Genomic DNA, 14,996 nt, shown 5'->3' with positions numbered 1-14,996 from the left:
TCAGATGAAATCTCTATGCCACTGCTTCTGGTCTTAAGTTCAAGATGACGAACCCAATGACCCCAGTTCAAAGAAGCAAGAATTGAAGAAGGAGAGAGAAACCTTTGTTTATCTAAATGTAATGCTGTTGTTGATAATATACCAACAGGATCACTTCACATAGTAACAAAGAATTTGGCCAGGGGGGTTGAAGTAACATTGACTTAAACACAAGCTACAGCAACATGGATTCAAACCTGTGAGCCTCAGCTGAAGCTAAGGTCACAAGAGCGCCTACTGTTGCAAGATTTGCTGCTATGGCAACTGCATCTCCCTCTGTGGAAACTTGGGATTGGTTTTGGCTTGGTATAAAGAGGCCAAGCTATGGACAACACTGCTGAGGCCCAGATAGGGCAACCTCAGATTCAAGCCATTGGAAATTGGGTCTCAAGCTAGAGCAAATGGGGCAACCGAGATGGCAACCAGGGCTTTCATCATGGCAAACTGGGCCATAGCAGGCGCTTTACCGTATGGTTACCGGGCACTCATTGATAGGAACTGGTGCTACTGCTTCATGCATGCTCTGCCCTCTGACAGGCTTTGTCAGGATTAAAAACCGAATGAGCTGACCACAGATATGACACGCCACGGCCGCCTGGGGCCCACGACCCACACACTGAGCCTCAGCTGGAGGACTGCGTGCCCCATCGATCCTGACGTCATGTCAAGGAGACAATGTCTGGATGACCAGGAGGCGGTACTGCAAATGTTCTCAGCCCAGGCTCCTCGTAGGAAAGCTCCAATCGAATTAAGGCGTAGGTTCGCAGGAGATTCTTGATCAGCTGCCTTGTTATCATGGCAACCACCGACGTGAGGCAATGTGCTAAGCGATGTGACAAAAGTGTTTTGCCCTAACGCCCCAAGCCAAAAAACACATTGTGTTGGAGACCTTTAACTTAAAGTCTTCGCTTGGTTTTTACCCGTAGCAAAGCCCATTAGAGGGCGGAGCAGGCATTCATAGAACCAGGGTTACATCCTGTTGCAACCTTGTGTTAAAGCTATGGCAACTACGAAAACTAGTCTTCTTTGTCGGTGAAGCGCCAGCGACAACTAACAAAGAAGTTGGCAAAGTTAAGGATGATGTGGCGTCATGACATGAACAGACAACACAAAGACAGACACAGTACTTCACATCATGTGACAGCTCGAGACACGTTATGTACTTCCTCCAGCGAATTACTTACCTTCACACTCTAAATCCCAAAGCAAACATTTCACAAGACTCATCAGCTAGGAACTAGACTACAACTGAAGGAGACATGGAGCCAATATGAAAGTGCAATGACAGATAAGAGAGGTCAACATTGTGGAGGGGAGATGACGAAACAGGAAACGCTAACATGCTAATTGGAAGAGGAAGTTGGTCAGTGAAAAGAACCAGGTCGACGTCTGCACACAACAGTCAGCGGCAGTTTCAACTCCAGAATCCAACTGTACTCTGCTGATGACAACTGCACACAAGTTTTTAAAGATACACGTAGCAACAGTCAGACCGTTTCGTTCAGAGCGACAGTGAAATCAGGCCTGCGAATGCGTGATGCAAATTCTTAAAATGTACGCACACATTTACTTAGACACCACTGTTTTTATGATTCGCTCATCAGCCCTCCTGAATTATTTATCTCTGCGTGACCTGCACGGTGATGGAACTGCGACACAAGAAAGGCGTCTTTCTTCTTCCTGCTCGCTGCTTTTCATTTAGCGATAACTGAATCCCCCGCGGCATGGAGTGCAGACGAGCGCATCTCCTTCACCGTTCGCCACCAATTTGAGGTGAGCGAGCTCCGGAGGAAGCAGCAAGTCAGACCTGCTGTACATCCACTGTGAACAGAGATCAAGGACTGTCTGCTGTCAGACCTCAGCACTCAATATGTTTATTTACACAAACAACTTTGTTCCCAAATATGCCACATAGTTCTGCTCTCTGCTATAGAAATCTTTTCCATCAATTGAATAGAGGAAGGAAACAGATTTATTTACTGTCCTTTTTTGCATGGCAGTTCTGGGGTCTCAAATGGTTTCCAGACCATCATCACCATGGAAACATTTCCCACTCCTACCCCCTTCACACACAGGTAGCAGGTCTTGTATCAGCACAGCTCTGGATGTTCTCCACCAAATTTGCATCAGCACAAGTTAACTTAGTTTCTCAGCGATGATGCAACAACCCCGGCGGCGAGCTGGCAGGCACAGCTCAAACTTTGTGGTGGAATTTTATCAGGTCTTTTTTTTCACTTTGCCTGCTCATCGAGATTTTTTCTAATTCCTGGTTTTGCCTCAGCAGTCATAATAGTTTTGAACTGTTGCAGTGCATTATGGAATTCGAGACAGGGGCGTATAATGATTTGGTTTGACTAAGGTTTTGGGGGATGACTGTTGTGGATGCAGGCAGACATGGTCGTGGATGGAGTTGGACAGAAAGAGACGGATGAGTAAAATGCCGGAGAAATTGTTGCAGTTATAGTTCAAGGTTCAGACCTACCATGCATGCATTAGACCCAGGAATCAACAGGCTGGGGCTTAACATCACAAGCGTCCACCAGACTGACTGCAGGCCTGTTACTTCTGATATAGTGTTTCCTATTTGTGTCATTCTGTGTCCAAGGGAGGTTAAAAAGAAAACAAACACACACACACACAACAAAACAAGATCAATACATTTGACGATTACACTCCCGCACACATGCACTGATGCCCAGAGAAGCCGTGTTAGTTCCCTGCCTTGTGGAAGCTTCAAACAAAAGAGGAATTATTACGACACATGCCAAGGAAGGAGGGAGAGAGTCAATAGTACAATCAAAGCAGCGGGAACAGTCTGAGGAGCAAAACATACGCTTCCATTCCATCTCAGTTAACACAACATAACACAAACCGCTGGCCCTCGAATTTAGTTCATGACCAAATGATCGAAAGATGAAACACAATCTCTTTCAGTATCAAGTCAATCCCTCTACACTAGTTTGTAGTATTCTTGACAATATATTACAATGTTATTTAGTGGGAAAAAAAGCATTCAATATATTATTTATAACTGAAACAATGCATTATTTTGTTTAAATTGCAAAAGACAAAACGAAACAAGAAACTAGGTCTGACTACTTTATAATATATTTCTATGTATATATCTACACTACTAAATAACTGTAGTAAACAGAAAAACACTTGTTATAAATAATATCATTCATATTCAAGAAGGTTTTTCAGGCATAGCTGGCCACGGTGTTAACACAAATTTGAGGATAAAAAATACCCATCAACAATTGTAAACTAAGTTCCGTAATTTCTGGACTATATGCCACTTTTTTCTTTTTTTATTTCTGGACTAAAAGATACTACGCTCTTGCGGTTGCGATTATACAACCACATCTAAACTGATACTGTATGACATCACTGTCTGGGTTTGTGCTGCAACTCAGCAGAGCAAGACAGACACAGAAAAACACGACATTAGCGATCTTTGATAACTTCTAAAAAGGTTCTTCACACATCATCAGGTTCATCCAAGTGGAATCATCATTCCATTAGAATATTTGGTGACCTTGCTACGTACTTTTTATTCTAGCAGAAGAACTGCGCATGTTTTATTCCTAAATTTAAAATTCAGATGTGAAATCTGAGTCACTGTTGGTGACAGATATGTAGGAGAGGTTTGACCTCAGACATAACTGGAGAGACAACGTGTCAAACCCAGTTTAATGACTTTGGGTTGCTTTCATGTGACGTGTGCCTGGGGGCCGAAGTCCATTCATCTGCTCGCGTCAAATAACAAGGCACTTGAAAGTCGTCGAAAACACCGCCGCGTCGACTCCAGATTGCACTCTGCTGGCTAATAAACAAACCTTGCTTTGCCTGTGAAGTCGGCGCAGTCAGCAGGCGGCCACTCGTCGAGCATCTTTATCACGACGAGTTTTGTTGATGATTCTTTTAATCAGCCTCAGATTAATTAGTCTGCGGGAGCCAGAAGCGTCCGGCCCATTAGCTGGTGTCTGGCAGATCAGAGCCGCAGCGAAGATGCCACAGACAACATGAAGCGACAAGCCTCTTTAGAGGATCAATAGGATAAAGGGCCTCTAATGAGGACCACCGTGTGACCAGGCCGCTGCACATCATTATTCCATCTAGTGCGCCATCATCCAGAAAAGTGTCGGTACCTTTAATGGCTCCCGTTCTGTCAGGTCCATCGAGCCGTCAGCTGTCTTGTATTTGCAGTCTCTGTCTCTCTGGTCAATGGTGGAGTAGCCATCTAATGAGGAGAGCACGTGGGGCATCAGTGTGGTGGAGGAAAAACAGGCAAACCACTGCGACCAGAACACCAGGAGTCATGACAAACTTTGGAAGTTCTTTTCAGACACTTCACTTTTGGATAACCACTTTTAAATGAGCATTATTTTTTTTAGGTTTCGATATATTTTCCGAAGCACAGTTTTAACTAACTGAGATGACACTGAACCAACTCATGTGTCTTCTCACTTCCCTCAACTGAAAATTCATTGGCATCAGAAGCTTTGGAGGAAAGACTTCAAACAGGTCTTCAAAAAAACAAACAATTATGACTTTACTTTTGACATTACTCATATTAATAGTTGTCTTCATCTAAACTCTCTCCCGCATACATATTTTGTTGGGTATATTTTGTAATACCTTTGTGTTGTGAATTAATATTGTGAGTGGGATGAATTTAAAACTGTGTTTTTCAGCACAAAAATAAATTGCTTTGTCCAGTCTGAAGGCTTTTCAAAACTAATAAGAAACCTTTATGAATAAAACACTACATAAATTCATTAAATTGAAAAAAAAATGTACTTCAAAGCAAGCTATATGATGCGTGATTATTTTTACATTTGCATCATATTAAATACCAACATTTAATACAAATATTTTTTACCATATTTTAAAATGATTATAAAAGCTTATCTAAACGTCTGCTCTTCACTCACTCTTCATTTGATTTCATTACTGTTCATATGCAACTCAACTGCAGTGATACGACCAAACAACAGTTCAAACATCTCAGCAGGACATTGGTATATTTTGGGGTCAAAAGTATCTCATTTCTGCAACATCGCTTATGTATTTAATAAGGAGCCTTTAATGTGCAATCGCTATGCTGCGGGCATCCAGCGGTTTTGATGTTCTGCTTCTGCAAACATCTGAAAGGCAAGTCATCAAAGAGCATCACGTCTGATCCTGGATCAGAAGCCGAGTTCGCAGAGCGTAAATGATACCGAAGAACGGTCCAGTGACTGGAGTAAGTTTAAAGGTGGGCAAGGCCTTTATAGCCTGTGGACGGTAGCATGGCCCCTGGCTGGATTTCCTGGTGCCGGTGAAGTGTCTGAACTTGTCAAAATAGAGCTGTGACATGGAGCCACAGCACTTGGCTCCATGGCTCTAACTACCTGGGATACTGACAATGGTTATTGATGCAAGAGAGTAAGTGAGTCAAGAGAAACCTTTGATCTGCATCACATTTCCTTTCATATTTCAGTGTGATTTATCACATGTGCTGGCCAGTAGATAGTCTCCTGAACAACACTGGAGCAGATCTAGTTAAGGGTGCACTTCGAATCATGAGCCAGCTATTGTTATGGTTCGGATTCCTTCTTTGATCCACTGACCTTGGTTCTTCTCCATCAGTGGCAGAGTCGTGTCGTCGTAGCCTGGCTTGCCGTTCTTGGTTGCTTTAGGTGTTGGTGTCGCTGTCGGCTGAGGAGGAATGACAAATATATCTTGAATAAACTGAAGTAAGATTGTTCTTTTATATTAATTTGGAACATGATTAAAAAAGTTAACCAGAGGTTTATAATTAATTGTAATTAATCGCATTCAAAATTTGATGATGTTAGTTTTCTATGCATCACTGCAATCTAATCTAGTCTCCACCGTCATGGTTGCTTTGGTCATGACATCACATTATATGATGTTGTGTTACTCGGGCACTGAAATAACGAAAGAAATAAATATTGACTAATCTGTGTTATTTGGATCTTTCTATTCTATTCTATTCTTTTCTTTTCTATTCTATTCTTTTCTTGGATGACTGTGCTTATAATGTTTAAACAGTAAACACCAGCTACAGAAGAACCTCTGGATAAGAACATCAGCTTGTTGCCACATTACTACTGCTCCAAGAAAGAAGATCTCAAAGTGATTCCACTCCATTTAAAGTAAGGACAAGACCAAACAAATGCACCAGTTAATCGGTCATCATGGAAGTCAATTTGTGTTCAAGAAAATGAAGCCATTTCAAGGCTTCCAATGCGGCATGGGAGTCATAAAAATACCAGTTTTGCAAGAACCATTGATTATTGCTCTCATTTCAGTCAGACGAAAGTGTTGTGAATGTTATTGTTTCAAGCCGTATCTCTCAATCATCTTGCTGGCTCACCTGAACAACAGCCAAGAACTGACAACAGCATCTAACTCACCCGCGTTTCTATTCAGAGTCCTGCTCCTAACTCAAAAAGATATGGGAGCCAGCACACGCCTCACCAATATATATAGTTATGAACGACAACAAAACAAGCGCGTCTGACTAATAAGACAGTTCGGCTATTCAGAACACGGAAAATAGAATGCAAAATGAAACCAGCGGATCTACTTAAATGCTGATCTGTAGTCGGGCTCATTACAATTCAGGGATGGAGGGAAGGTTTTGAATTTCAGATTCAGCAGCTCGTTTAAAGCATCTGATTTGTATTGACATTTGCAATTTTTGTATTCCACGGCGAGGCTGACAACAGCAAATCCGGAGATCATTTTTCCTGTTTTGAAAACATTTAGCAGTCTAACTTCAACAGGGTAGCGAAAACAAAGTTTACACCTCAGAAGTAAAATAATGTCAAATGTATCAAGAGAAAGTTGCAAAACAACATCTGTTGGGAGGGAACAAGGCCTCCTGACTTTCAGTTGCCTGCCCAGTGAACCTGATCTGACTAGTGATGCTGCGATGATGGAGATCCACATCTCTCAGCATCAATGGCTGCCACCATCCTATTGTTGAGGAAGTCACCCTGTTGGCATCCAACCTGTGGTTCTTGTTGGGTCTTACTGACTTAGCGATGAAAGGAAACTAAGAAAGGTAGTGACGTGACAGACACTCTGAACGTCTGGTTAGGCATGTTTTAAAGCCCAGCTAAATCCACAGAACTTGGTGGCTGTGCTCTTAATCCTTCCACCAAGATTGAGGTGCCATTCTAAAGAGGGGTACAATTGTTTGAGCCGAGTTACGAGCCGACATAAGCAGTTCCTGTACTACGTTTTGTGTTCATAATGTAATAATGTTTCCTGTTTTTCCACATACCTCTTGTTCTGGTATTTGCTATTTAGATAGATAACCTAGACATATTAATTCATTCACAATAAAAAAAACTTAGAAAAATGCATCTAAAACAAAGTACTACATTTAAACACAACCTTTTCGTAATATGTGACGACACTTTTTGAAATGTTTATTTGTAGCATTAGCATACTTTCTATTTCTTATGTCCTTTACATGTTTATTCTCCTGTATTTCACTTGTTCTATATTTCAAATCCTGTCTTATAATGTCTTATAATGTGACCCCCTGCCAACAGCCACAGCAACACTATATAAAACTTGTGGTGCTGGTGCCAAGCTGTACTGAACACCAGTGTTCTACTCATTGAATCTGTGGCATCAGCTGACGCACTACTGTCTCTGGACATTTCCGCAGCAAAAGCCACACTTCATTGTATCGTCCTGCTCGTGCATCATTGTTTACTTTGATCTGAATATAGAAGGAGCGATGGCTTTGCTGGTGCATGCAGGGTGAGCTGCTTTTCCTTGACTTCCATGAAGATGCACTTTCCCTCAATGGCCAAGTGTAATTCCGAAATTGACATGAGAATATTCTGAGCTGACGTAAACAAAGTCAAGTTTCAAATGAAGTAGCTGCAAACCCAACCACGAGCTCATCCTATGAAACCTGTCCATCTCAGTACCTGGAAGTGGCTTTTGTTCCAGCCGTCCTTCATCAGGGCGTTCCTCAGCTCCTTGTAGCTCCACACCGTCTGCAGCACGTGCGACGCCGCTTTTGTTTCACGGCCCGATTGGCTGAGAAGAGTCCAAATAAAGGAGGATAATTAATGACAGCAATTAACATCAAAGAAGTTCCAGACAGGCATGGCTGCGCCTGCGAGCAATCCATCCTGGTAATGACTCTTGGGCGAGGGCTTCAACAAACAGCTCTGCGGGGAGGCGAGAGGACACAGACATTTTGTCTTGTGAATGGACGGTGGATGTTTATCGCTGAGGGGATCAATACACCAGGATGAGACTTTGCAAAGTGCACTTGATCTTGAAGCAATCTATTTGAAAACACAGCGCTTGATATATCTACCTTTATGTTCTCCTTGTCAGGCTCTTCGGTGCGAGCGCAAGCTTGTGTTCTCAGCAGCACCGGACGCTTGAGACCAGAATGTCCTCCAGTAATAAGCTGATAATTAAAACTGTGGGCGCGCAGACTTGTTTCAACGCTACGCTGAAGTAGCTGCAGTCGGCCAATAGAGGCACGTTCCAACATCCAGAGTGAATACTAATGTGAGAGTTCATGATGCAAATTACAGTCAAGGGCACAGTGGGGCTATTAAACGCATGCTCCATGAATTACACTTCACTAATATATAAAGAGCTGCAGCTCTTTCAAGGATCCGGGAGTGATTTGTTTGGAAATGACATGTTTCAGATGACAAGAATTGCGGAGAAAAAGAAGAGCAAAACAAGGGTTTGATGATGACGTACCTGGTCCGGTTGATGGCGACCAGCTTCTCAATGGCCTGGGCCTGGATCAGGGAGCGAGCGTTCTCAGAGCTCTCCGTCACTATCTCGTGGATGGTGTTCAGGATCGCCACAACTGTGTCCTCCTCCAGGTTCTTAGCTGGCCGCTGCTGGCCACTGGGCAGGTTGCTGACCAGGTCCCTCATGGCGTAGCTCCCTGCACACAGACAGGACTTGAATATTTATCCACAATATCCAAATGTGCTCTTTTTAAAATAAACTATTACTGCACAAATTAAATACCGTATTATTATTGGTGCATTTCTAAAACATTATGATCAGCTATAACTGTACTATCTACCAATTATATTTCATATCACCGTATTTGTACACAGAGTATTTTCCCTGCCACTGTATAGATAACCCTTTTCCTTCATACAAATCTATTTATTTTATTATTATTATTATTATATATTTTAAAAGGAAAACTAAATAAATGAATTGAGACTAAATTGAATTATTGTTTTCAAAATGACAAACATATATAAGATAGTTGTTACCGATCAGGTCCTTGTTGCGGCGATCGATGGAGAGGTTGCGCAGCGCGATGGCCACGGCTCGGACCACCTTGTCTGAGTCAGAGCGCAGCAGCTCCACCAGGATAGGAAGACCCTTCTCCTTCCGCACCATGGCTCGGATGTAGTTGGACCACTGAGGGATGCAGACGGGGACTTACTTCGATGTGGACCACATGATGCCAGCGTTTATTGACAGCCACACTGGGAGACGCACATTCACCTTCTGCTCCCTGCGCGCCTCATTTTGCTCGCTAACTCGCGACATCACACAGCGGAGCTGGATCCAGGCGTGATGTCGTTTGTCTCCATTGAAACTACCAGTCTCGCTTTCACATAAAAAATTAAGTTTGACATAAAAGGGTTCCACATTTCAGCACCCCAGAGATGTAATTAAGCGACGGGCAGACACGCTTTGTCCACTAGATGGCAGTGGTGAGCCACGGACACTGCGGGGCGCTGTTGAAATATTATCGTCTGTGTTGTTTTAAGAACTGAACCGCCTTCAAATGGAACGGCCCCAAAAATCAGCAGTGCAAATATGGAAATTTGACATGCATTGAATATGAAACAAAATATGCATTTGGACAACCTAATATCCCACTGTTAAAAGGCCAACATCTGAAGTGTAAAGTTTCATATAACCGTATCATTTAAAAGCTTGATGAAAAATTCAGGTATCAGGTTTCGGTTTCTTATTCCCGTTACATTTTGAATATTGTCATGGATGTTTTTTGTTTGCTTTCTTTTAAACGAAATACGACAATAGCCCAGGATCTTAAATAAACATGAAATAAAATAAAATAATAGAAAAAAACATGGAAATCAATTGCCCTTGTTCCTCCTTATATCTAGTCATTGTGGATATTTATGAACATCTCTCTCTAATAATGAGTTTTAGGCTTTTGATGAGACATTTTGTCTCACAGATTTTATGCACAATAACTTACAAACAATTGTCCCATATTAGATGATGACCGCGTGTGTGTCGAATCATGAAAAGCAAGTTGATGTGATGTGTTCAGGAATGGGTGGAAAAGTTCTGCACCGACACCTGAAAACCGTTTTACATCTTCAACTGGAGACTGGCAGCTTATGCCAACTGGACTCTGGCCCTGGCTGGAGAGGACCTCAAGTCATTAGAGGCAAACGTGCCGACGGATGGAGCGTGCTGCTCATGAGCTGCGTTCGTCTTCATCGGGATCAATTGTGTATCAGTGACACCGTCCGGAACTTCACCTGCATTTTTGTTTACTTTGGCTTCTGATGTACTAAAAACAGGAATAAAATAAAGCTACTTTCCCCATACATTTTCCATGAAACCTGGTGAACCATCATGGCGGAACGGACCAGTGTGGGCAATATGATGACATTAAATCACGCACACTTAAAATGTGTTGATGATCTACCAACGTGAGGAGATCACATGGATTCAGTCATTTTCTTTCCATACACCATAGATTTAAGGGATTTTTTCCAGGACTATCGATGAAGTACAATTGCGCTTTAGCGCAAGTTCTGTTGGTGGTATGCCTTGCGATTTTTTGCAATGAACGAAGGAATGATGAGGTTGGAAAACACTGCTTTAGACTGTAGTTCATTTAGAAGCGCCCCCTATCGGCTACCATTGGAACATAATAATAATCTCATTCACTTCATTTTACGTCACAGACTTGAGGTTTTATAAACACAATTCAATAGTTTTAAATGGAAAAAATGCCCTCAATTCTTTTCTTAGCTAACGAAACCGTCTCAGATGTATTTGTGGAGGGAAAAAAACCCTAGTCTGATATGGTAAATTAAAAAGATGTGGTATTCAATGCATCAGCTTTTCACGCTTCTTACATTTTTAAAAACAGCAGCATTTTCTTAACAAGACCCAGAGAGAGGGTCAGGCAAGATTCACGCTGCAAATCTGCATGTTTCCGGACAGAGGCGAGCGCTCAGGAGGATTACAAAAAAAGGGCAACCAGAAGTAAAACCTCAACATCTGAAAAGCTTGTTTTTCCCCATCGCTCGTATAAAAAATTATTGAATGCCACAATCAGAAATAAAATGCTACTTCTACCAGCACTATTTTGAAGGTACTGTATGAGATGAACATTGAACTCACAGTCCACTGTCCGGCGCTGAGGTTCTGCAGAGCTCCGGCAGCGGCCTCCAGGGTGTTGTAGTTCTGGCTCTCCGTCAGCAGAGACAGGTACAGTCGCACAACTTCCGGCTGATACAGCAACTCAAAGCCTGCAGGGAGAGAGAACACATTAGAAGACGAGCCAGCTAACAAGAGGAAAAGAGCCCAGCCACAACACTCAGGGTTTAAGGCAGCGTGAGGGGAATTAAAATCAAAATTGCAGCATACATTTATTTATTTATCCTTTTTTTCTATATGCTTTCGTCTATTTTTCCATCATTTGGTGCAATTTAAAACAGACTGTCATGGTTTTTAACTGGGATTTTGGATACCTCATGATTTCAACTTTCACTTACACGTATCTCTTTCTCTTCACCTGCATACACAAATATTTACCGCTGGCAACTTTAGAAGCGACAGCTACAAGAGGAGCTGCAGGTCCTTGGAAAAGAGCCAGAGCAATTTTCAATGGGTAGGTCGTATAATCAGAATCATAAACAAGGAGGACACAAGAAGGAACAGTTATTGATGCGAGGTATTCCTTTAATGAGCGCACCAACACGTCCCAGCGACGTCGTAAATCTCTGCTGGCTCCTCTGATGGAAACATAATGACATTATGGTCTATTAGAGGAAGCAGACACCAGGAGAGACGGCGGCGAGGACTCGCTCATCCATGCCGCTTTCGTTTTTGGCCTCTAATAAGTTCACAAGCCACGCAGAAGATCAACAAGCCAACATTAGTTCAATTAGGAGGCGGAGACGCTTCACAGTGTGTTTTCGCTGGCAAGGTCGCAGCCTGCGTTCCACGTCAGTGGATGACACGACAGGTCTGCGTGACAAACTTGTGAAGTCAAGACTTGAAGTGATAGTGTCAACATCACACTGTTTCCCGAACAGTCCAAACCTATGCTGTGATTGGTGGACAGGCTTCTGTGAGGCAGAGGTGCCAGACGAAACTGGTTCAAAGAATGTATGTGAGAAAATGTTTCGAATAATGCCTGTAGCAAAAGAAAAAGAGTTACACATACTTATTTGCAATATCAAATGAATAAAAATCACATGATTGAAATTGAAGATTATAAGTAATGCTGGAAGGTTTAAGACAAAAAAAAATGCAAAGAAAACACTGAAATACATTAAATTAATAAATGGAAGAAAATATAGACAATAAGATAATATAATAATTAAAGGAAGAAAATACGATAGACGTCATAAAAAATCATAAAAAATACAGCTTTAAATTCTGATTATGATGATAAAAAATGTTAGCTGAAAAAATAATACTATTACTTATAATAATAAAATAATAAAATCAAACTTAAAATACTTGACATTCAATTATTTGCATAACTATGAAAACTGATATTTTGCATTTCAACAACAAGAATATCAGTAATAAAATCCTACAGCTACAAAAGAACTGAATATATAAGGAAAGGAAGTAATTGTTTGGCAAAAACAGGACAGAAAAAACTGATATATCAACTGCATGCAAAGAAAAGATCACACGAAACTCCAAAGGGAAGCTGGAATTATAAGATTAAAAAAAGATTTAGAGGAACATGATAAGCCTAACATACAAAAAAGACTTCAGGGGAAGAAAATAAAGCAATAAAAGACGCCCAGAGATCATATTTCTGTAACTTCCCACCAAACAAACAACAGATTGTCCTACTGATTGTCATCTTCTGTTCTCTCACAAATGATCTCATCTGCTCTCCAAGATAGTGTCCTTCAGGAATATAAATTCATTGCCATATGATCAACAAACTTTGCTTCTCACTAGCTTCTCATATTTGCTCTGGTGATCAACTGCAGTGGATTGTGAAATTGGTATTTTACATTTGACAGACTATAGACACAAAGAGTTTGATAATGAAGGAGAAGAAAGGAAACGCTTTCATCCGTGGTGGAATTCTATGGCTGTCGATCCGAAGAATGCCTCTGACATTCAGCGTTTTTATCCGGAGCTTGAAGTCAGCGCGACCTGGGTCTTTGCAGAAATCACGAGCCAGGTTAAGCTCCGTTGGCAACCGTCTGCTGTGGCTTTGTTGTTGCCATCGGTCGACCTTTTAGCTCTCCGGTTAGAATTACAATTGAGAGGAGCGGTCACATGTCATCCTCCAGTATCTCTGAGGCAGTAATCTCAAAGCGCTTGGTAAAAAAAATGAAGAAAAAAAATCTTCTTTCTGTTAAGTCTTTACATGCTACATAAAGACTAACACAGGTTTCACAAATTAATTCATCAGCCTCATCATGTCTTTAGTGTTTTTTTAAGGGTTAGAGCGATTGAGCAAGCGTAATAAAATGTCAACTTTAAACTTAAACTCAAAACTGAGGACGCTCTTTCAGCTCACGTAAATCACATCTAAGGTACACAGAAACACATGGCACTGAACTGAGTGTCCTTTTTACTGCTTCACTTCAAGTACTTGCATCCAACCAAGCAGACACAGCAGCACAAGACATTTTACAGCCCATAGGGGGCGATAGTGAAGAGCGATGGAGCGGGTGAAAGAAAGTGGCGGAATGGAACAGAAGTGCCAGAACAGAAAGCATCACATCCCCCTTCTGCGCTGATATGTCACAGACATCTTTGTCACTCACCTCATTCCACATTCTCCAGCACCTTGTTCAAGCATTAACCCTGACCTTTACATTTCAGGCAAGTTAATTCGTGCCTGACCGTCCTGGTGAGCGTCAAGAGTACGATGAAAAACAGAGGAGAAAATAGAAAGGGAAAACTGACAGAGAGCAGGAGAGGCCACAGGGACAGAGCATCCACTTTGAAACTCAGTACAAATAAATAAGGCCATTCTACAGTACAAGCATAGCCACCGCCTCTGCAGCCCTGGTCCACATCTGAAACTCTCACACACGCAACCCCACCAGCCCATTTCTCAGAGACTGCCTTTATAAATAACTATATACAGTCAAATGAGAGCAGGGCATGAAGGCTTGGATGGAGTGGTCTGGGTGACGACCACACATCGATAAACACCACTAGCAGCCGCAAGTTCAGGTTCATTAAAATGCCTTATTTACTCTTAATCCACATAATTATATACAAAAAGTGAACAATATCAACATTACCAAACGATACTATGGTGCGATATTATTGTGCAACACCATGGCGTGATACTACAGTGCAATGTTATGGTGCGATATTCTATAGTGTGACACTATGGTGCCACACTACAGTGCGATAGCATGGTTCGATGCCATGGTACACATACATTTAACTGATCACTCATGTTAGTCTGGCCTGTGAGTTGCATTAATGTTTTGCAGTGGCAAGCACCACTGTAGTCAAACCTAGCTTTGGTAAGCTCACTGCTCGATGAATGTTGGTTGTTATGTTAATAGCCACTAATGTGTTTCATCCTCACTGACTTGACTCAACCTTCGACCCATCAATGGGTTAGAGCAACCTGTATCTCAATAACAAACAACAGGAAGAAGGGGCAACAAGAAAAGCAAAGGTTTGTCGCTAAATGTTTTCAGGCATGTGTT

General features: G+C 41.9%; 1 protein-coding gene across 9 annotated transcripts in view; it reads right to left on the bottom strand.

Annotated features, from left to right (window-relative positions):
* arvcfb (ARVCF delta catenin family member b) overlaps positions 1–14,996 on the bottom strand; it is a 225,300-nt gene that overhangs the window by 2,721 nt on the left and 207,583 nt on the right. For 8 of the 9 annotated variants that reach the window (XM_053869579.1, XM_053869581.1, XM_053869580.1 and 5 more), the window contains 7 exons: positions 11,464–11,591; positions 9,336–9,486; positions 8,800–8,992; positions 8,001–8,112; positions 5,655–5,742; positions 4,191–4,282; positions 2,522–2,633 (listed from right to left, as the gene is read on the bottom strand). In XM_053869579.1, the coding sequence (XP_053725554.1) occupies positions 2,532–2,633; positions 4,191–4,282; positions 5,655–5,742; positions 8,001–8,112; positions 8,800–8,992; positions 9,336–9,486; positions 11,464–11,591 (866 nt within the window). In that variant the 3' untranslated portion in view covers positions 2,522–2,531. The remainder of the gene's footprint in view (positions 1–2,521; positions 2,634–4,190; positions 4,283–5,654; positions 5,743–8,000; positions 8,113–8,799; positions 8,993–9,335; positions 9,487–11,463; positions 11,592–14,996) is intronic. The other variant, XM_053869585.1, reaches the window with a different exon arrangement.

Source organism: Synchiropus splendidus, chromosome 7 (genome assembly GCF_027744825.2).
Source record: "Synchiropus splendidus isolate RoL2022-P1 chromosome 7, RoL_Sspl_1.0, whole genome shotgun sequence".
In the NCBI taxonomy this organism is placed as follows: Eukaryota; Metazoa; Chordata; class Actinopteri; order Syngnathiformes; family Callionymidae; genus Synchiropus; species Synchiropus splendidus.
Note: the sequence above shows the minus strand (reverse complement) of the source record. Positions and strands in the feature narration are given on the sequence as shown.